Source organism: Zerene cesonia, chromosome 12, assembly GCF_012273895.1.
Source record: "Zerene cesonia ecotype Mississippi chromosome 12, Zerene_cesonia_1.1, whole genome shotgun sequence".
Taxonomy (NCBI): domain Eukaryota; kingdom Metazoa; phylum Arthropoda; class Insecta; order Lepidoptera; family Pieridae; genus Zerene; species Zerene cesonia.
Window position 1 is genome coordinate 2,564,652 of NC_052113.1, and position 23,510 is coordinate 2,588,161.

Genomic DNA, 23,510 nt, shown 5'->3' on the forward strand with positions numbered 1-23,510 from the left:
ATGATATGAACAACATCCGTTTGTTTTGTAAATTGTTCAATTGCTTTTTTCTTCAAAGTCAGCCACGGTATACATAAGTCACGGCAATACGTGCTTGAGTTAAGTTAAAGCTCTCTAAAAACACGAGAAAATTAACAAATGCTCGACCTTCTTGGTTAATTAGTTCGGCGATACAATAACAATTCCCTCAAGACGAAATGTTACGTCAAACGTTACTCCTACGCATGAACAGTAGTGGACAGGAATTCTTTGTACATTTCTCACTGGTTGTGAAATTTGTATGTTTATTTGAGTGGTTTGCGCGATTGAAGTGTATTGCTGTAATGGTGATATCTAGTTACCGAATAGTTTGACATAGATAGTAATTCTAGGTTGGTAAATACTAACGTATCTACCTATTTGCTTTTCTTTGGATTACGACGAATATTTTTCGTGTGCTCGTGTTTGATTATGATTTTTATTATAATTTAAACACCATAAAGTAATGGCGAAGTAACAATATCGTTTGCATGTGGCCTGTTTCTCTGTTTCTATGTATTCTAATATTTTAGCTTCTAAATATATTAAACCTAAAACTTGAGAAGTTAAGCCACAACCATTCAAACGTTTTATACAAATTATGTGAAGCATAAACTTGAACGCCTTAGATTCTAAGAAGGCTTGTATGTCATTGTAAAGGTTGCTTGAAAGTGTAGGCGTCGTAATTTAAAGAAAAAAAAAAATTACTTTCGGGGTCTATGCCCCATCAGAATTATAGTTCCTTCTTATTGTTAAATGAAAAAAAAAAAATAAATAACGTCTGTCAATTTTGGTAGGCTTCGTCAGTTTGAAATAAAAACGAAATTCGAGTTTTAAAAGTGGGTTATGCGAAGGTTTTTTTGGCAGACCCCCTGCATATGTGGTTTTAAGAAAGTAAGTTTTACAAGTTTCCTTTCTAGAGGGTCAAGCGGTTATTGACTCATCGTTGTTTCATATGGCCGGCACGTTCGTATCGGATTCTTCAATCACCATTCGTAAATGATCGTGCTTTATTAGTTTTGGCAGGTGCAAAGATGTTGCTTTGATATTCGATAAGAAATACGCATTGGTGAATGATTACACATAAATATTCTTATTTCGTTACGTGTTGTATTTTTAACAATAAAATGCATATTTAACTAGTGCGTAACAATTTTAGTAATCTAGTTAGATGCCAAATAAGCAGCGAAAGCAGTATGTTTAAATACGTTTGTACATAATTTATTCAATAAATGCGAAATTGATTGAAGCAAGACGTTTGTTTGGATAGATTAAAAGTTTTCAACATCTGTATGTAATAAATAAAGTAAATACTTTAAATTACAAATCTCACGCGATTTTGTGAAGATTACCTATTAATAACCTAATTATTTGTAATTAGTGACGAAACACTAAGTGCATTAATTTAGCCTTCTATGGGAGGCTTTGAATATTTTTCATTATTTCAATTAAAAATTGACCAATTAGGCTTCATAAGTATGTTTAACTGTTTACTGAGCAACCAAAAATCTTTAACAAGTAAACTAACCTCCATCCGCATGGGTTGTAAAGCTTTGAAAAATCTTACCACCTACGGTGTTCCTGATTAATGGCGATATTATAATCCTTAAGATTGTACAAGTGTTTGATGCCGGTGGTGACAGCTTAAGATTGCTTGCTCTACAATAGTTACTCGTAATATAGTATAGAAGTATGTATTAAAGTCTAGGAATTACTTATGTAGCAATATTTCCTTATGAGTGTTGTTGTGTTATCTTCAGGTAACTAGTATAACAAACAACCTACAATTGCGACAAGGCACTTGGCCAATGTGCATGTGGGGACAGAATACTGTACCACAGGGCACAGGTACCTATGAGCAATGCTTCGCTGACATGTGTAGGTAGTCCAGGCACAGACGTTATATGCAGATGATGACGATAATGGGATGATGATCTAATTGTTCTTACAATTCTTATAATTGAAATTACGATAAATCCACTTAAGTTTACTTTAAAAAATCCTTCATAATTGATAATACGGATGAGTCAGTTATGTCTCCTCTTAAATACAATTAAAATATGCATAATAATCGTAATTATTTTCCTGTGATTCCGGGTAGCATCGTGACTCAATAGTGTAATAACTGAAGTACTTCCTATTGTTTTGTATTTTGTATTCAGATCGTAAGTAGATCGGTTTACGCTAAATGTTAGCGGAATAAATATAACCTTCTACGCGTTTGGCGGAATACGAAATAATTATTTCGAGTTCTGACCCTACATCCGTGATGCAATCAATAAAGCAGACATAAGCACTATGATTTCTACGTAACAAATCGTAGATAAGAAAACGAAGGAATTCTATTCCTTCTGCCTAATGAATTATGGATATTTGCTTTGTGTGTATGCTGGTAGATGCAACATTTCAAATTGGTGGCAGATTCTTATAAAAATATGTTTTAAACATTTAGAACGTTTTATACATTAGTTGAGTTGGATGCACAAAAGGTTACTTTAACCTGAAGCAGAGTGAAACCTCAAACTTACACTGTGGCCGTGCTAATATATTGATATCGTATCGCTGCTTAACATTAATTTCTCTCAGAAAACTTATAAATATAACTGCAAATGACTGATATAAGTATGTAGCTACATTGTGAGAAGATGTAATATATAGAAAATTATATAGGCGTTAAAGCATGCATCAATCAATTTGAGCGATGTATAATTGTTGTCTAGAAAAGTGCTGCGGCTTTCTCGGGGTTTTGGTATATATAAGATTCTAAAATGGGACCAAAGAAAATTTTTCATGTGATGTTGGCTCAGTTTTAATAGAGAAGATGGTTTGAAGCTTTCCCACACTTGGGATCCTGTTATCAAGATTTTAAAACCCCATGTCAAATATACCAAAAGACTAGAAGACACTATCAGCCAATACTGCCAACATCCGGAAAAATACTCTACACACAAACTGCGGAGAAATAGGTGGAGGTACTTCGCAAACAACAATTTTTGTATGACCTTCAAGACATGTAACATCTTAGTCTCCCCGTGACCATGTTTTAAGATTATTATAACATCTAAATATCAGTACGAGCCTTATTCATAAGTGAGCTGTACTATTAGAATGTACTCGCATATTTCTTTTGATAGTTGACATTGTAAGTACTCACATGAATACAACAATTATTGAATCAGGAAGCTACGAATACGTCATGGACGTGTCAAAGGTCAGATCTCCAACTGAGTCCAATGATCGCCACATCATTAATCGCAAGAAGTCAATTACTTATTATTGTATTATGATATAAAAAGTATTAATGGTGCGAGAGATAGGTAAGCAAAAGGATACGGCCCTCCGGTTACCCCACTCATGGAACGAAACACAGTAGCATGCTATTATTTCACGCTGATCTTCTGTGAGAGTGTGGTATCTTCCCCGTTGTGAGCTGGCCTAATTTGTGCCGAAGTGTGCTCGACTCCCACAATAACACACACGTGTACATACATATTTGGAGTGTGACAATACAATATTTGTATTCCGATACAAAACACCACAATCGCGAAGGTCGGGCGATTATTGAAAACGAATGTCTGTACAAGCACTATTTGTATACGCTTTCTATTGAGGCAATAATAGGTGTTTTTATGGTTTAATTGCAACGGTTATAAATTGCAAGTTTTTATAATTACATTTAACAGAACATGTGAATTTATTTTATACAATAAGAAACAAACATTAACACTGAGGCCTTCGAGAAACCTTATGTTTTAAATTGCCGCACCTGCTATAATGGTGTTAGTGTAAACACTTTTATAGCACTTGATTAATCGATTATGTGGTAACTAAAATAATATAGCTAAATAAATGAACTGTAGGAATATTCTAATTTCTTTTGTTGCTTTCAGACACATTAAAACTGAGTTTATCTTTTATGTTTACTAAAATCATATTTATTAATATAGTGGAATGTAAGGGCAGGTGCAACGATTCACACTCATATAAAGTTTGTTTACTTCATCACTCAGGAACTACTAGGCTACTTTGGACATTCAATTCAATTCATTATCTTTAGTTATTTAGTACAGAGATAGTTTGAGACCCGACAAACTACATAGGATAATTTTTATCTCAGAAATTGCTCGAGATCGGGAGTTCCCTATGATCCCCGACCGTATAACATACGGGGATATCCCGGGACTATCTATATATTTTTTGGACTACGCGAGAAAAGCTATATTATTATAAATCTTCTGTGTACAGGCGATAATACTCATTGAGTAATTTTCTCATACGTAACATAAAGAAATTTACTTTTTTTTCAGGTATCCAGTGATGTGCTGAGATGCCCATCACGGCGTTGCAACGTGAGTCAACATCTGCATCCCCAGTCAACCCGGCTTCATACGAAGAAGCTCTGGCAAATGTATGTATTACTATTATATTATACGACTAAAATATGTAATATTTATTTTAGTCGTAATTTTGTAAATATTGGGTCCTATGAATATACATGAGTTTCTTTTATAAAAGGTTATAAGAGGTTATAAAAGTCAAAACAAATCGATGTTTAAGTAAGCTATCTAAATTGTCTTAGTCGTAATGATATAAAATTATAAGCAATAGGTGAAAACTATATTTGAACGAACAAAGGAGAGGAGAAAGTTATCTTTGTTTATTTGCGTGTAAAGATAAAATATAATAGTTTAAAAAAACTATAAAACACGCTTTAACAAAAATCATATTTTGCAAATTGAAAACTGGAATAATTTTATCAAATTAGTGTATTGTCATCGGTCCTCAATAAATCTACAAAGTTTGAACGAAATCTGGCCGTTTAAAGTGGGTCAAAATCGCGCCCAAAGAAGTCAGTTACAAACAAACAAACATACAAACAAACAAACATACAAACAAACAAACATACAGGTGAAGCTAATAAAAAGCGTGTAAAAAACAGAAAGTGTTTCAAGAATTTAAAATGTAATTGAATAAGTTGAGTAAGAATAATGTATGTATTGGAATTATATGCTCAAATGTATTTTGATTATTATTATAGTAACATATAAATGATTTTCAATTAAGCAACGTTTTATGACATAAATATATTTCAGCAAAAGAAACTTACACATTTAGATTTATGGTAGAATCTAGCAGAGATAGTATAGAGGTTAAGAGTATTAAATGTATATAATTGTAACATTATCTGTAATCTTGTAATAATATACTGCGAAGACAGCGGTACTTAATTACTGAGTATACGCTGGTAGCGCCTACCATAAAACGTAGCTAAATAATTTCATTTACTTTATACTAATATCTGTATTAAGATTATATACAAGGACATGAACCTTCTGTAAGATTTTTTGCTTGTTTTTTAATGTTAGTATATAATTAAATTTATGGTTGTCAAGTTGTAAATGTTATCAAATAAAAATTATAACACATTAAAGAATTCCAATTTATTCCAATCATGATAAAAATTGATTTAATGTACCTATAAGTTTTTGATTTATATCGTGAATATAACGAATGCTTATTGCATGGAAATGTTACAGTGTGTCCTTATTTATTGAATTAAGCAAATTTTATAAACAAACGAATATTGCATTGTGCAATAAATCATGCGACCTTAACTTGCATACGTTTTTTGCTAATCATATGGAGTCAGGTACAGTCTTCGAATCGCAGTTTGCATATTACTGAATATTTTCCTAAAAGGAACGATTATATTTTCTTACGGTTAACTTTTGTCTCAGTTCAACTCCAAAGAGGGTTTTTAGAATACCAAGAAAGCGAATCCTTTCTAAATCATAGGAACTGAGATAAATAAAGCAAGATAGAAGCTGCTACTGCGCTTCTACGTTATCACAACTTACCTCAGATTGCTCCATTGTGCGAATGGAAAATGTTCATTATAAGGCAGCGGACATGTACCAGCTCGTACAATTCACTTGCATACAATGGTTTAATATTTTAGTATAGTGCAGTTAACAGCCTCAGGCGCGCGGTGATTTCGCGTATATACATTTCAAAGAAAAATTACGTTTCAGTTCGCATTGTGACAGTTATAGTGCTTGTGTTTAAGTGCTGTGTAACATCGTCACGTGGAGTTATTAATTGAATAATATCTAAGTATTGAGTTGAATAGTTTTATAAATGTTAATTTGTTCCACCCCATGATACGGTTGTTCATATAGAAATTAACGACTCGCGTGTGTTACGTTCATAAAATTATAAACCTTGGTTATTTTATGGAGATCAATGTTATTGTGTACTTAGCGAGTGTTTATCTTAATAGTATACTCACGACTATGCTATTACGGCTACCGATTTTATACAAATAGAATTATTGCGTTATTGATTTTTCTGTAGGTGCCGATTGCATCATGTACTTTATTTATCGTTTATATTTTAGTTCAAGTGTGTATTATTTTGTGGATAATGTTTCCAAATAACCGTAGACGCATAGCTAAACTTCTAACCATAATAAATTGCGTAATTTTCATTCATGACGTGGTTATGGATGTAGTAATTTTTTTTTATTTTATTTTGAATCAGGTTGATTCAAATATGTAAATTCTTTGATTAACAAGATAGTCATTGGGGAGATAACAAAATTCTTCTCTCTTACATTTTCGACACAAATCTTGTAAATTTACGTAATTTAAGTAATAAGAAATTTTGTGAAGAAATTCGTTCTATTATGATAATATTTTGATTGTACATTTTGAAATTATTCTGTGCCTATGTAATCGAAAATGAATTTTCGAACGTTTCAATTATAGCGCAATAGTGCTACTATTGTGTCTCTGTGGATAAAATTAAAATACTAACTGCGTTAACCGAATCCAATTTAATAAAGTGTTGAATAACGATTTGCGATACACTATTCAAAAGAAATAATTGAACCAAAACGGAGCCGTCAATGGACAATGTACAAACAATATCTTTCCATTCAGTGAGAGTCTTCATTGTGCGGATGAAAAGCAATATTATGCAGTATTTAGTTGGAAAATATTTGGTAAAATTATTGTACACATACAAATTACATATACAAAATTTTCTGGGATGTTTCATTGTTTACAGTCATAACCACTTATTTTCTGGATCTGTAAAGCGTGATGGGCTCTGGGCGATTTAAAGAAAATAATATTTATACACATACAACTCTCCAGCACCCATATTAAACCATCAGATATCAAATCATAAACACTTCTTGATCCATTTTTACTGATTCCTATTATCGCAGTTACGCACATTTCGTTTTTTCTAGGAATATTCAAATACTATATTCAATAACATAGTTACAGTTATATACTGCCATGTTATTTTACATCAAGGAAAGACTGTCTACATGTATATCTATAACATGTCTGTAAATTCATACATCATTGCGCCATGCTATGGAATAGATAGACGTTAAAAACTCGTGTGAATACCAATATTTCGTATTAATGCTCAACTAATTTATGCTATCCTATAAATCCACTCGGAGTCGTGTCTAGAACATTTTCTCACACTTTACCAAGTACGCAAAGCGACACGGATTAAGTAATAAGCAATTTGTTCATTGATCAGGGTTACGCAATGCCATAGAATGACAATTTAAGAATAGCTGGCTCACCTTGCTGCGTGGGAGCGCTGTGGATACTACCGTGTTTGCAATCTTTTTATGTGCTGTTTATTGTGATAGTTGCAAGGAAAGTTTAGTTTCCTTCAACTGGACTGGACTGCACTGGTAAGAACAGAAGAAGAAAAACAAATTCGTTAGATCATCAATTTAATGGATGGTCTAACGAATTTTTTCTTTAAATTGGAATCAATCGGGTCCGCAAAACCGCAGCGCTTGCTTTTATTTCTTGATATTTGATTTGATTTATAACTTTTGATACATTTATAAATTTTTATTTCAGATCAACCACAATGTTAGCTTAAATTTTTTTGGGTTGTACAGAAAAATTGGAGTTAGATGATATGGTTTTTTAAGGTACAAAATTGTAATGATGACGAACGAAAGTTGCGAAATTGTTTTTAAATTGTAATTCAATCCAATCTCTGATCGTAAAGCGATACCGTCCCCGGTAGTTACATTTCCTATCAATCAAATGGTGATTTAATAAAAAGTTCGCCGAAATATCAAATTATGCTTAATTTGATATTATCGACCGTGGGGGATTTGTTGTCAATTTATTCTTAAACGAAAAATAAAACTCATTTGTTTTGGGTATTATAGTAGATACTTGTTTATGGGTGTTGATATAACTCGGTATAAAAAATGTTTGGGACGATCCTTCCTAGAAGCGATTAGAACATTTTTGTAGTTTTGCTATGTGGATTTGTATATTTTTCAAGTCAAATCTCATAAAGGTTAAATAGACTTATATCATCTGTTGATATGATGATATTAGTCATGCTTTCTGCTTGCATTTGGAGATTAAATAACCATTATAAAATTGTCACGACACGGAAATTTATATAATTTAGACTCATTTGAGCCAATCTTCACTTTATTTTTTTTTATGTCACAGTCGGCAATGGAGCTGGTGGGACGCCTGATGGTAAGCGCTAATACCATCCATGAACATTTAGAGAAGCATTAGGTCGTTTGCAGACCTTATGCCTCTATAAATGGATTGTCGACTTTTTGGGAAGGGAATAAGAAAGGATTAGCAAAAGGATATGGGTCCTTAACTCTTCATTATTAACTATATTCTTTTTCTTATGGTAACTATTCAATAAACTACAATACGTACGCAAATTTAAATGTAAGTACTTAGTGCTTTAGAAATGAAAGTTAAAATAATTATAATACTGTATTGAAGATAAAAGAAATGACGTCAATATCTTTCCTTTTCGGCTCAGCATTTTTATAAATGGCTAAGTGACGTCATTGGTTTGGATTAGACGTTATACCTGTATCTATACAACATCCCTTTGCGTCATTAAGTTGCGTCTTCGACGTATTAAAATGATACTTTCACAGCTGTAATCTTAGTACTCTCTCTTTTAAAATCTATTCAAAATTTATGGTCCCTCTGTTGATTCTCGGTGCATTTCACCATCTACATACATATCTATATATCTATAATAATCTATCTATAATCTACATACATTTATATTCAAGAACAGGGATAGGTACAAACACGGGCCTAAATTGTATGATCGTCTGTTATTCGTAGCGTGAATGATTAAACCGTCAAGAAATTTTGTAGTCAATAAACCACTTAATTTTTCACACAACATCCCACTATCGTTTGGCGTGTCAAGTCTATTTGGTGTGACGTTTATTCACATCTAGTTCTAGATTATGTCAGATGAATAAAAGAGTATTATTAACTGTTTAATCTTTACAACATGTCGATGTCACGTACATACGTATCGTGTAATTAGGCGAAGAAGGCACCTTGAGATGGAGAGCGTTTGTCCGTGACTCTTGGATATGCGATACGGATCAGTCAAGCGCAAGCCTCTGGTTACTAAAACTATACGCTGTATGTACGTACATACAAATACTTAAATGCCTTTGAAATACAAAAATATACGTAAATAAATAGTACGATACTACTAAAATTAAATAGAAAATATGAACGCTTTTGCAATAAACTCGACGAGAAATTATGAATTTATTGTGATTATATTGGAGTTAATTATGTGTGAGGATATGGTGGGTAATTAATATTAACTTCAAAATTCTGCAAAAGCCAATTTCTACAATGTGTTTTCATAGTTCCTACTGTTGAAGCTGTTTTATAAGTTTGGTTGTCATCAAACATAAACGTGAAGACAAATATGAATAAATCTACATAATAATAAATTGTTTAGAAAGGTTGAGAGGTTAAGTCACGTATTTATTATTTCCTTAGCATTAATTCTAGAAAATTCAATTTTAAGTTTATCGTCGTTTATTATTATGTTATTTTGAATTTATTGTATGAAAATCCTGTATAAAACTTTATGGGATATGTGTAAATGGTTTATTATATACAATATAATCAAACAAAATTAACAATGCATCTCCAATCAAGCATTGCATCAATCACCTATTATATTATATATTTTCGACTGATCTCTAAACAACATGCCGATACAAAAACAATCCTTTGATTAGTTATTAACAAGCTTTTCTCAGAAAATGGGTCGTTAGATCCACTATAGACTGTGGTTGCGATTTTTGCATCCGGCTTGATTAATTAATTATTGGCATCGAGCGATAATGGACAGCATAAAGTATATAAAGTACAATATGAACTGGTGTATGTAGATATGCTAATTTTGGTGTAAGGAGTGATATTATTTCAGATGATACTGTAATAGTAACGGTATTTTGAAGTTTCTTTATCATACATTGATGATTCAGTATCAGCTCAGTCACTAAAAGTCGGAGGTCCGAGACTGGATGTGCGTGTAAGAATTGATTATTCAACCTGCACTTTATTCAAATAGTGTAGGAAAAAAGCGCGAGGAGACCGGCCCATAAAGAATTAATAGTTCGACGATATGTGACATCTGCAAACTCGAACTTGGCCAGCGTGGTGGATGGTGAACATGAACCTCGTAACACAAATGAGCTGATGAAGATGATGATGATGAATACATAACATCACAATAAATTTATATTGAAGGTATATTACAAAGTTTTGGATATCAAATTTTATATAACCCTTGAAAATATGAAGCAGCAAAGTATAAGCAGGTACAATAGATAAGAAATCAGTAAGAACGTTACTAAGAAATTACGTAAGTACTATATGAATGAAACGAGTTTTGCAATCACAAAGATCCTCTTCTAAGATTTACATACGAAGTGTTCAAAGTGTAGTCAATTCAATATTTAATTCAGTGTAAAGTTCATTAGCAGTTCACCTGTGCTCTAACGAAACAAAGAACTTACTTCCCTGTCCATTTTTGGCACCCTACCTTGTCAACTGAATCAACAATCAATATTTGCGTGACTGTTATTCTTCATACGTAATAAGTTATACGATAACAATCAATCAATGAAAAACCATAATTGACTCTCGGCACGGTCTAGCCAATTATCGATATCTCTTTAGAAATACTCGATTCAAAATGACCGCAATATCTGCATTCCTACATAATCCGATAATTAAACATATGCCCATGAGTAATTAACTCGATTTTTAGTCCGGTTTCTGTTGACTTTATCACGCACGTATTGTTTTTTGTTTTGGCTTTAATTATAGTGCTGTTATATTGATGGATCTTTAATTTCGAAAATGATTTTGATGTATTACTTCTAGAAACGGTAAAAATGTATTTATAGTAAACTATTTCTGCATAAAGCTATTATAGCGATTGATTGATCTTGAGGCTTGTCTACAAGTATATTTATGTTTCTCTCTAGTTAATTATTAGGTAAGTACATATTAGAATTTTAAATGGAACAGTTCTAATCATTTGTAATTTTTTTTTTATTGTTTCTCTTGCATAAACCGTAGTAATGTAATTTTGTACGTAGATAATATATTGGATTATAAAGCAAGTGAGCCGCAGGTTTAAACTAAATAGTAGTACAGTTGATTAAACCATAACACTTTATATAAAGTTTGGTTAGTGCACCTATAATGCAGCTTTATACAAACGTAGTTGATTTCTGGATAACTATTAAATAATGACCAGTTGTCACCGTCAACGTGGCCTTGTGATAGCGCTCGGTCAATGGGCCACTTCTGACAAACACTCTCGGTTTTATGTGGCTTGAAATGTTTACAGGTGACTTTTAAAGATAATCTACTACGTTGCATGTAGAATAGGCATTTGTTTTTCCTTGGTGTTATCTTGCGGGATTAGTTAATGAATTTGTTTTTCACAAGTAAATAGGTAATGAACCTTCTATTTCATAAATATATGTATATGTAATGCTTATCTCTGGTTTTGTTATCTTTGGTTATGTTTTTGAAAAAGTATTTTGGTATTAAAAATAATTTTAAAGAATTCCCTGCTTACATAAAAAAATATTTGTTTCGAGTTGTTGTTACAAATTACAGCTGTAAATAAATATTTAGGCAAAGAAAAAAATCTTGATAGTTTCAACTAATGATTTTCAAATGACATGTTAGCAATATGTGTAATGACCTGTTATTTACCTTTCGAGTCGAGTGATCGTAGCATCGTAGTGTATTTTACGCAACATTTGTAACACAAATATGTTTTCTTGACGGTAATTCATATGAAATGTCCATCAATGGCTAATTAAGAGTTATGTAAGGTCTGTATTATAAGTTTTGATGGCAGGTGAGTAGGTTAAGTGTATTTTATTGCTGTTTAGTTTTTTGTGCGTAAGTTTTTAGTTACTATTTTGTATTTCTTGACTTTCTTTTTAATATTTTTTCCCTTCAAGGATTAAAAAAATGGTCATATAACTATTTTTACATTAGCCTATAGAAAATAAAAAATGTTTTGTAATTAAATATGATTCTCTGAACTGATTCGTGAATACTTCCTAATTTCTATGATAGTTTTATCACAATATTGTAATGGCGACACAATTAAATATTTGACTAGCTTTCCTCCCGCGGCTTTGCCAATCGAAGGAAAAGATATAGAGTCTCGGGGTAATCCTATAGTTACCCTCCCCATGGGAATACTATCGTACTTTTTCTGGTCAAAACTATCTCTGTACCAACGTTAAACAAAAATGGTTTAGTGGTAAGGGCGTGAAAAAGATACAGGCAGAGTTACTTACGCATTTTTAATTTTAGTAGGGGTGACACAGTCACTAAATTTAAAAAGTTCCTGAGGTTTATAAAACTATATATTATATTTTAAATCCGTACCATCTCTTTATTATAATAATTGAATATTATTCAGTACATAGTAGCAGTAGCTAGGTTTTAATCTTATATGTTAGCGGTAGGGGTCGGCGAGTGCAAGAATCAACTTTAACGCATTATCCACTCTAAAAAAACTATTTTTAGGTATAAAATGACTTAACAATAAATTAGGCTGCTTCTTCGAATTAAAATTTATGACTCGTGATGGTTATTTTGATTTTTAGTTTAAAAACATGTTTTATTAATTGTATATACAGACTGTATTGGGTTTATAAATTTCCTACTATGATATGAGAATAATTACATTTCTTAGGAAATGTCCAAACTGACGGATTACATTTCCGGTAACATATAAAAGGACCCGAAGCCGTTTTTAATACACTTACAAAAAATTCATAAACATAACATATAGGATAATTGGAGGATTGCAGTTTTTATCGTTTTATAATTGCATATTCATTCATTTATGTTCATACCGTGAAATAGTTGACCGCAATTTATCATTGTCACGTAATTAAAATTACCTATACGTTGTTGGATTTAAATTTTAATTGGTTTAAAACTTCGGGATATGCACTAGAAAACAGTGTTCGTGATATTATGAAATATTCGTCATAATTATGAAATTTAGTCTGTTTTAATTCAATTTGAATTGGTTTCAAATTATTGATGATTTTTTTCTTCTCAACTTAACATCTACTATATTTATACAGAATCTGGAAAATTAATGTATTTTTGTAAACTGTGAGTCTATCATATATTTTTATTTGTTTAGTAACTGTTTACGTTAATGATAAAACATTAAAGGGAAAGCCAGGATTTCTTGTGATTATTAATAGAGGAACAGGTAATTCATAATTTATCGATTGCAAGCCAATTGTGTACCAACACTAATTGCTGTTTATCAAGTTTCCCGCGCAAATAGAAAAAAAAATGTATATGAGCTTAGTTAGTACGGACGTAGTTGTAGGTATGAACTTTGAAGTATTCTTTGAGCGTAAGTAAAAATAAATTGTTGTTTTTATAATTAAAATAAAATAATATTTTACGGACTTATTTGCTAAACTGAAATAAGTCTGTAATTGCAATCATTCTTGGGATGGGTGGAACTGTATCTTTGTTTGGCTTTTTAATAAATAATGATAAATACATAAAATTATAATTAAAATATTATGGCATATCAGGTTCAATTAAGTACAAATTTTCTTCTAGGTTTTTTTATATGACTTTAATTGTTGTAGACTTCATGGAATTAATATATCGACATTTTAAGTGGGTATTTTGCAACCAAAGGTACGAATTAGTTGTCTATGACTCCTGGCGCTTACTGACCTCTGTCAAAATATGGAAGGCATAAATATACTCTGTGGCTTCTACTGCCTATCATTTTTGTAATCTGTTCACTATATTTGGCTTGACCTTTTAGTACAGATACTTCGTAAATAAGCCTGTTGCAATCACGGCAATGGGCGGGGAAATAAATTAGGACAGAATTCTTTGTTACTCCTTTGTTTTGAAATTGAATTGTGCGCATATTATTATAACTTTATAGACATTTCTTAATAATTTCACCATTACAGATTATTTTTTTTTTATTTTTTTCTACTACCATTCTACGAGTACTAAGTGGTAAATATAAAATTTCATGTCCTAAATCCCAAATATTTAATACTGATTTACTTCTCTTTACTCTTAATAAAAAAACGTTAAAATTTAAATTGAGAATAACATTCACAATAGATTTAATTTTACGCGTTTTCCATTCCTCGTTTAGAGAATTTTAATTGAAAATGTTTACCTTTCCCGTCTGAGGTATCTATCTCGTTTATTTATATCATTTACCGTTAAATTTCGTTCACAATATTATGTAAACAACTTATCATCTTCCTCTAGGGGTCATTAAATCAACTAGAACAAGATGTTAACTTGATATAACCCATTGTATTCGACCTACAAGGTGATACAACATTTTAGCGACTAAATATCTACCTACACACTTGCGAAAATCTTGCGATGCTATTTCCTTCACTATATCCTAGTGTTAAGGTTTGTTTTTGAACGCTTATCATGTTTATTCAGCTAAGGTTAGCGGTAGTATTGTGCTATTGTTTAAAAGTAAGCCGTTCGATATTGATGGGCAATGCAGATAGTTCGATAGCCACAAGCAAAACGGGGTTGAATGCAAGGTCTAAAGCTCTTTGTGGCTCTCGAGCCTTTAAGGAAGGATGTATCATATGTAGATGTTATATGTATCTATATGTACTTATCTGAGTTATAACGAATTATGTTTACAACTGTAAGACTCGGTAGTTTCGTATGATTATTAATTATATACTAGATAAGTTGTTGATGATTTATGTATTTTCACTTTGAGTTTGACGTTAAATGTTTAAAATTATAAATCAATATTAAATGCTTATAAATTATGCTTTCATAGTTTTTTTATCTGAACTACGAACATATTAATAATAAATAATAATTTTGCAATATTTAAATAGATTTTTGTTATTTAGGTTAATTATTATATACGTCAAACCAATTTTAATACTTTATCTGTGTTCATTTATATAGAGTAAATAAAGAAAAACCAAAACAAATGTTTCAGTTTTGTGTGAACAGAAATATTACATCTGAACACATGATTTGTTGATAATTGAAATCAAACGGAAAAAGCAAACAAACATATAGGTTATTATCATACACTACAGTATCCATTATTCTTTAATATAATCGTTATAATAATATATGATCTGTGACATGTCATAAGAGAATCTGCATTAATCCCATACAACCCAAAGCCCTGACCCGCATCAGTAATTTGTCAGTGCACAATGCTTGCGGCCTTGTTTCGCTGCAATGACCACAAGGGCGCGGCCGACACGTCACCGAACCCATGATATACCTGTTAAATTATTCAGAAGTAAATTAGATTAATTGTAGAGGATTTTGTTTATTACCATTAAAAATTCATGAAGCTCCGCGTGTAGCTTTATAATTATAGAAGATTAGCTCTTGCCCGCGGTACCACTCGAGTTCGAATTAAAGAAATAAATAAATAAAACCTTTATTTTGTCAAAACATTATACATTACATTACTATGTACATTGACACTTATACTAGAAAAGCTCTGTATCTTAAGAGCCAAAAATATAAAACATTTTTGAATCCACTTGGAGACAAACACACGAAATTAAAATAAAGTCACGCCAGCCGTTTAGGAGGAGCTCTTAGACGAACAAACGCATAAAATAAATCTTATAATTATTCATATAAAGACTAGCTAGAAACCGTGGTTCCCGGGCAAAACATGGCCTATGTAAACGATAACAATTCGAGACGTTGTTTTTTAATGAAACAAAAAAAAAATAATATCAACTTAATATTAGTAGGATTAAGGATATCGAGGATCGAGGTATTTTTATGAATCGAATATCTTCGACATAAACAACGGTTGTTCAGAATAATTTAGTTATTTAAAACAGCTGTTTGATTAGAATATATTTAATACATATTAAACAAATATTAGCAAAGTATAGCTCCGTGTAAGAGTTATAAAAATATTCATGTTTATATTGTATACCTAACTGGTTAAAGTTTTAATAGACGTAAAACTATTTGCGAAACAAAGCACGCATTTTACAGTGGACAGTATTAGATTATTTCACTGGAATGCGTTTTATCTTGTTTCGTTTTGCTTCAGTAAATTATTGAATACAAGGAAAGTTTATCGGGGGTAGAAAGTGTAGAGTAATTTTGTTTTAAAGTGATGACAAAAGAAAGTAATTAGAGTCACAGTAATACAGTTTTCTACCTCTTGGGATAGCATTGATAATTATTGAAGCACTTGCCTTTTTAAATATTAATTGTTTAAACCACTGGGATTAAATTACCAAGGGAATTATGGATGTGAATGTAAATAATGAGTATTACAATACTGGAGTAAATGATTAAAAAGTTTTTACTGTGAAATAATTCCAGTGTATTGTGTCGGCTTAAAATAAGGATCCTCTTGATAGCATGTTTTGCTATTATTTATTATTAATCTCTAGTAAAAACTAAATAAATTTAAATATGCTTGTATTCAAACGTCAAAATTTATTTAATTTAATAAATATAAAGGTTCTGTAGGGCTGAATCAACGATAGTCCTTTGTCTCTCAGAAACGGACGTGTATTTAGAAAAAAGAACGCGGTAGTAAAACGGGCTGTCAAATTAATTGCACGGTTCAAATTAGGAATGTGAAGCTATAAAATATATAAGCGTTTGATATGAATCGCGCGTGATCGGCGCACAGACGTGCGATACAACGGAAACGGCCGCGTGACTAGTGGAATACTCATGCGACGCCTGAATTTAGGGCTGCCACTTAAAAATAGAAATTGTTATGTTAAGTAAAGAATGAATGAGCATGTGAGTTTCTCTTACACTGATGAATCGATGTTGATTGTGTTTTTTTGGTTGAAAACTGATTAAATAGGGAGTATAGTTGCTGTGTTTGATGAAAATCAGCAAGAGATGACGGCTGCCAAAGAATATTGAATTAAACAATTTTCTTCACAACGCCCTAAATATGGGTATCTAATGGAAGGGTCTGATTATTACAATACTATACACTACTAGCTGCACCCGGCAAACGCTGTTCTGCCTTACTCTTATCATTTAGGGGTATGAAAAATAGATGTTGGCCGATTCTCATAGATACCGGATAAGCACAAAAAATTTCATCAAAATCGATGAGGCCGTTTCGGAGGAGTATGGCAACGAAAACTGTGACACGAGAATTTTATATATTAGATGTAAAAATTCAATTCATCAAATATGGCTGCCAACAGAAAAAGGTCTTGGGGTTATGTAGAACTTTTTATTTCATTTCCTTGTTTTACATTATTTTTTTTCCATTATTTTACATTTTTTGGAAAGGGGAGGAAATTTTCAAAAGTTGCTCAATCTTTGGGCCAAACAAAGCAATTTAGCAAGGACTTTGGGATCACCTATTGAACGAATTAGACTTTTTTAGATTATATATGACGAGACATATATACCAAGGACATCAGGTATAGAGATTCTCTCATCTCAAATGATTTGTTTTGAAATTGTCTGAAGCGTTTTAATTTCTAAAATTAACAAATATAAAAAGAACATTGTTAGGCGGCTTTATACTTCTTTGACTCGGTTTAATATGGTAAATTGGTTGGACAAAGTAAATAAGTTGAAATTGGCAGCCCTTGAAACAATTGCAGGTGCCAAAAGAAAATGTTAATCCTAACAATTCATTAATTGCGTTGCAGCTAAACCTTCTTTTGTCTTCAGTCAATTATTAGCAAACACACTGAACACGCGATTATTGCAAACTAGTGCGGTTGTAAATTTGAAATTTTTCTAACATTAATTTATACTTATTTGTTTAAAGTTGGTAGCAAGTTGTAGTAATTGTAGCGCTTAGTGATTTATAAATGTGTTAATTTTGAATCATACTTTTAAATAGTTCCAGCAATAATGTGCAGTATATTTAGATTAAGAATAGGCAGAAAACGTGATTAATTATCGTCAATGTGTTGTGAATAAATAAACAAAGTGCACTTGTATGTATCTTAATGGTGACAGTTTTCACGTTGAGTGAGCATGGCGCCATCAAGCGGCGGCCGCGTGTACTTTTGCAATATACGACAAAATCGCCAGAGCGGTCGAGTTTTAATGGATATAGTTTAAGCTACTCGGTAAGAGATGGCGCTGTTCTAAAAGAAGTTTTGTCATTCAATATGTTTGATTTATTTTTATTTATAATGAACTAACCTGTAATTTTTATTGTTACAGGCCGAGCCAGGGGAAACTATAGCAACAACCAAAGAAGGCAAGTATTACTAAACAATGACTTCTTACCTCGTAGCTTTTTAATGGGTGAAGCGAATTTGATGATTCAATTTTTATTTGAAATTTGGTTTTAATAATTTGAAGGCAGCATAGTTTTTTTATATAAGAACCTAGTATCTATCTTCGATATCGTTTTTTTTTGTTATATCTGCTTTGTTTATCTATTATTCCTTCATATTATCTAAAAAGAAAAATTTTAAAAATGTTTAAGGTGGAAATTAGAAACCATCAAGTTGTGTCGTAACGTAAGTGTCATTTACAAATAGCAGTTATTTCAAATAACTTGACTTTTCTAGGGTCTGCCTCTTTAAAGGGGAAATGCAAATTTTGAAAAGAGTTAAAATTGTGCACACCCTTCTTATCTGCAATTTCTCCTTCTGATAATCTGATAATGTCAAACCATCAGAAATCGTTGCTTTATATTTACATTTATTATTTCCTCTTTATATGAAAATACTACGTCTTAAGTTCGAAAAAAAAACACTTATTAATTGTGTAATGAAAATTAGCCCGAACTTATTATAGGAATAAATTAAATACAATAAATAAATCATAATAATAAAAGCGATCCAAATTATTGTTTTATTATTTACTAGATGTTTGCCCCGGCTTCGCCCGTGGTAAATATTGTATAATTTATCTCCAGTAGTTATTGCGCGATAATGTTACAAACATACAAAAAATTCAAAAGTTTCCTCTTTATAATATTTGTGTAGTCCTTGAGTAGAGCTTATTTTAAAGTACATAATTTTAAACCGACCGAATATTTTTTTATAGAATACAATTTTTTATTTATTTTTTACTCGTGATGAGCGTGTTAACTAAATGAAACATGAAATCAATAGAAGAATGGGTGACCCGCAAAACCAGCGAAGTGACGACCACGCGGCAGATCGCGACGCGCGTCAAGCGCGAGCTGGTATTGGAAGACGGACGTATTCTCAGCGATTCTGGACCAAAGATATCTACCTCGGTGAATGAGGACACGCACACCACTAATTTTCAACAAACTGAGGTGGGAACAATTATGGAATAATTTTGTATACTATAAGAAATAGATGACTCTACTTCGTCTGCTCTCAAAAGCTTAAATATTTTTTCTTTTTATGAAATTAAAACACTCTTTATTGACGCTCTGAACTCTGTTACAATTGATTGTAGCCTTCCTTTAAAAAATATTAAATAGGTATAATAATATACGAACCATTATTGGAATCTGAATTATAAATTTTTTTAATTTATAGATTTAGGGATTTTAAATGCTAAATATGTTATTGTACCGAAGTAGTTTTATCGTTTACAGCACAGAGTACCTGAGGAGCAGAAACAAGATGCATCAATAGCTGGGGAGAAATCACCAGATGGTATGTTAAGGAATATTATAATAAGGATGATTGTACATTCTTCATTATTATTTAATTTAAATAACAGAATCGTAAGTTAATAATTTAATACATAATAAGATATGAAGAAAAGACGACAAGAAAGAGTTTTTTGTTATAACTATACATTCCGGTATCGGGGCATTAGTTCAATATTTTTGTTTTTATATTTTATGCCCTAGTTTTCGCCTAGTTTTGTCTTTGAAGATTTTTGCAAACATGAGATATGCAAGTCTGCAAAATGTAATCAGTTCAATAACAATTGTTTTTCAATAAATTGATGACTGAATACTATACGCTATATTAATAATGTATTTTGTTATTATTACCAACATCATGGAATACACCTCGTCCAGACTGTTATTTTCTTGTAATATGATGTATTATTAACCCGACGTTTCGAACACTTTACAGCGAGCGTGTCTCCCCGTGACCACCGTGAATATAATGAATAAATCGCGTTTTAAATCTGTTAAAAAGTTTTTAATTTCTATATGATGCATTGTTGATAATATAGCCTGTAATATTTGCATTTTTGAAACAAGAATTCCTTTTCAGCACTCGACTTACCAGATGGTATAATCGCGCCCGTAGACGCGAAGGTTCTAGTATCTTCGAAAGTCGTAGCCAACCCTGATGGAAAAGTGAGAGAGAGCCACGAGAGAAAGATCCTCACTCGGAATGTCACCGAGAGAGTGAGAGAAACGGAAGAGAGGATTCACACTGGAGACACCACGCATGAGGTAAGTTATATATTTAGAAATTAAAAACTTCAACTCAAACTCGATCTCGAACACTTCTTTATTCAACTATACATGGATTAAAATAAAATTAATACATAAACAATAATAAAAATAACAATGAATGACCAATTTAGGAAAGCAGTTTCTACGGAGAAGAGATGGCAAATAACTCTTTTTGAAGTTCTTTTTTTTTTTAAATCGTATCAATGTTACAAAATTTTACATTTAAAATAAGCGTGCGAAAGAACTGTGAACAGTTTTTAAGCAACAACATTTCATGGATAAGAGTACCATCTTCCACAAACACATTAATACTATAGGAGACTCTCCCAAGGAATTTCTTTTTAAGTAAAACATTTCGAATATTATTAAGGTAGTAATACATGTGGTAGAAGAATGGCTATAAAGTTCTATCATCGAGGAGAGAAGACGGAATGAGACGGAATTTCAGTGAGTGAGTTAGAAAGACGGAAGGGAAGGGAGGTGTGTATCCTACACACGGGAGATACTAAGTTTGAGTTAGTGCTAGACGCACTTATATGATATATGTATTATAATAGTATATTGCAGTAGTTTTGTATACAACTATAATTAGATAAGAATTAAAAGAATCAAGAATTTAATTTCCTGTGTACATAAAATTATAAATGAACAGAAACGATCGTGTAATTGGCAGATAGAAAACGTGAAGTGCTAATCGTACTAAAGTTTTATTAAGACACAAGTAATGGAATAGTCTTCTTGGCATGTTCTTTGTTAAAATATTAAGATATCATTATTATATTTATGTATACTATACCTAAATATTGTAATAAAATAAAAGTAATTAAAAAATATTGACGTATAGTATAATGTATGTATGATGCTACATGTTCACATACTTAAGGAATTTTAACAGGTCGTAAAATTGCAAACATAAGCTCAAAAGTAATCCCATTAAAGCACGAGCATTATGGCAGACATTATGCAATGTATACGTTGTAATAATACATAATATTTCGATTTAGCTAGCTTTTAGTGCTAGGCCATAAAGATACTATCGTACCGCAATGTACTCATCAGGCTTGGAGCTTGGAATTCTGTTTATTTTGTATATATATATACACTCTTTTCTATAAGATTCTTCTCATAAGAAACAAGATTTACTTATTTTTATATTTATAGACTAATTACAAATATTCTGTTTGATTACACACAGGTAGGTAGTCCTCTCTAATGAATGAGTTTAATAAAAAATATATGTTAAGCGTGGATATTGCGTTAATTTAGGGCTTAGCTTAGCCAACATTTTGGGCTTAGGTAAAAATAGTGGTCCTTAAATGAAGTCGAATTGAGTCTGTTTAGTGTGGTCCTCGAATTTTAGTATGAGGTCAAATGTAATTTACACAAGTTTAATACAAGAAATGGGCTAAAACTTTCCGTTGCTTTGTCCCTAGCCTAAGCTTTTAGTCCGGAATTGCTATGAAGGGCCTATCGCGCCTCACAGGACGCGTCAAGTGTCAGAAACTCCGCTGACAATCGACAGGTATGATACGCTAATGGAACCGAGGCTTAAATCGAGCGTGCTATTTCTGTCTAGTTTATTTTTAAACAATTTATAAGTACTTTAGAACATGACTCAGGATTGACTGATATGGTTCCTGAGCGTAATATAAAATATTGAGATATTTCCTTCGAATATGCTGGCATTCTTATAAATATTTTTAATGACAATTAATCATTATAAATAATAAAAGTCACGTGGGTTCTCGCAGCATGATATCAAATATCTAGTCATGGATGCCCGTAAATATTTGCTAAATATGTATAAAAATGGAAAATGTAACTCCATAAATATTATCTTTAGAATGTATTTGTATATCTGCTTGAGAAGAGGTTTTTGCTTATAAAAGTAATAAATGCCTGTAGGAACCAAAGTCCATTGATGGAGTTAAGAATGACTGTTCACAATCATGCTCAGACTGCCCAGGTATGTAACTATAAGTTATAAAGATTATCGAAAAAAGGGAATAACAAGTGAAGCGTAAAATGGAGCAATGCTTTATATAGATGAACGTTCACATAAATCGATGGATGCTTTAAAATTATAATTTGTTCGCGGAGATAGACCGCCGCGGGCGTCGCGCCTACGCTAGCGTACGGCTAAAGCGCTTTGCTGGCAAAAGCTTGCGTTATTTAATAGACAGTTTTAAATATTTTAAATGATTGATTTATTTGAACATTGTTGTAAGAAATTATATACGGCTAGTTCAGCTCACTTCTTTTTAGACATATGTTTTCATACATAATTGTATTTTAAATTAGAAATTAATTTTCTCTTTCTATCAGACTCTTCTTCATGCCTATACCACTAAACCAATTGGGATGAAATTTGTTACACATAGATTTAGTAATCCGAAATGGGACAACAGACAGTTTTTATTCCAAAAATCCCACGGAAACGAAAAGCATGTGGGGAACACTTCCAGAGTGTCGTTTCCTTTTCTACGCGGGCGAAGCGGCGGTTGGAAAGCTAGTCTCTTATAAAGAAACCGCAATTTAAGGTTATTTTGAATAAACAATATATTTTCAAGTTGTCTTTGTATATTTTTACATAAACATAAATTGCATTTGCCACAAATTGTGAATTTTAATTATGTAAATATAAATGTTGTAATAATGAAATTGTTAAGAAATATAAATAAATTTCACATCGCATGTTATCCCATTAGTCTTTGGCA

At 31.8% G+C, this 23,510-nt stretch overlaps 1 protein-coding gene across 2 annotated transcripts in view; it reads left to right on the forward strand.

Annotated features, from left to right (window-relative positions):
- Positions 1–23,510, forward strand: part of LOC119830647 (serine/arginine repetitive matrix protein 2) — an 80,791-nt gene that overhangs the window by 7,310 nt on the left and 49,971 nt on the right. The window contains exons 1-6 of one of the 2 annotated variants that reach the window (XM_038353709.1): positions 5,966–6,132; positions 18,280–18,511; positions 18,609–18,645; positions 19,511–19,680; positions 19,969–20,029; positions 20,606–20,790. In XM_038353709.1, coding sequence (XP_038209637.1) covers positions 18,389–18,511; positions 18,609–18,645; positions 19,511–19,680; positions 19,969–20,029; positions 20,606–20,790 — 576 coding nt within the window. In that variant the 5' untranslated portion in view covers positions 5,966–6,132; positions 18,280–18,388. Of the gene's footprint in view, positions 1–4,325; positions 4,427–5,965; positions 6,133–18,279; positions 18,512–18,608; positions 18,646–19,510; positions 19,681–19,968; positions 20,030–20,605; positions 20,791–23,510 lie in introns of those variants that run through there. The other variant, XM_038353710.1, reaches the window with a different exon arrangement.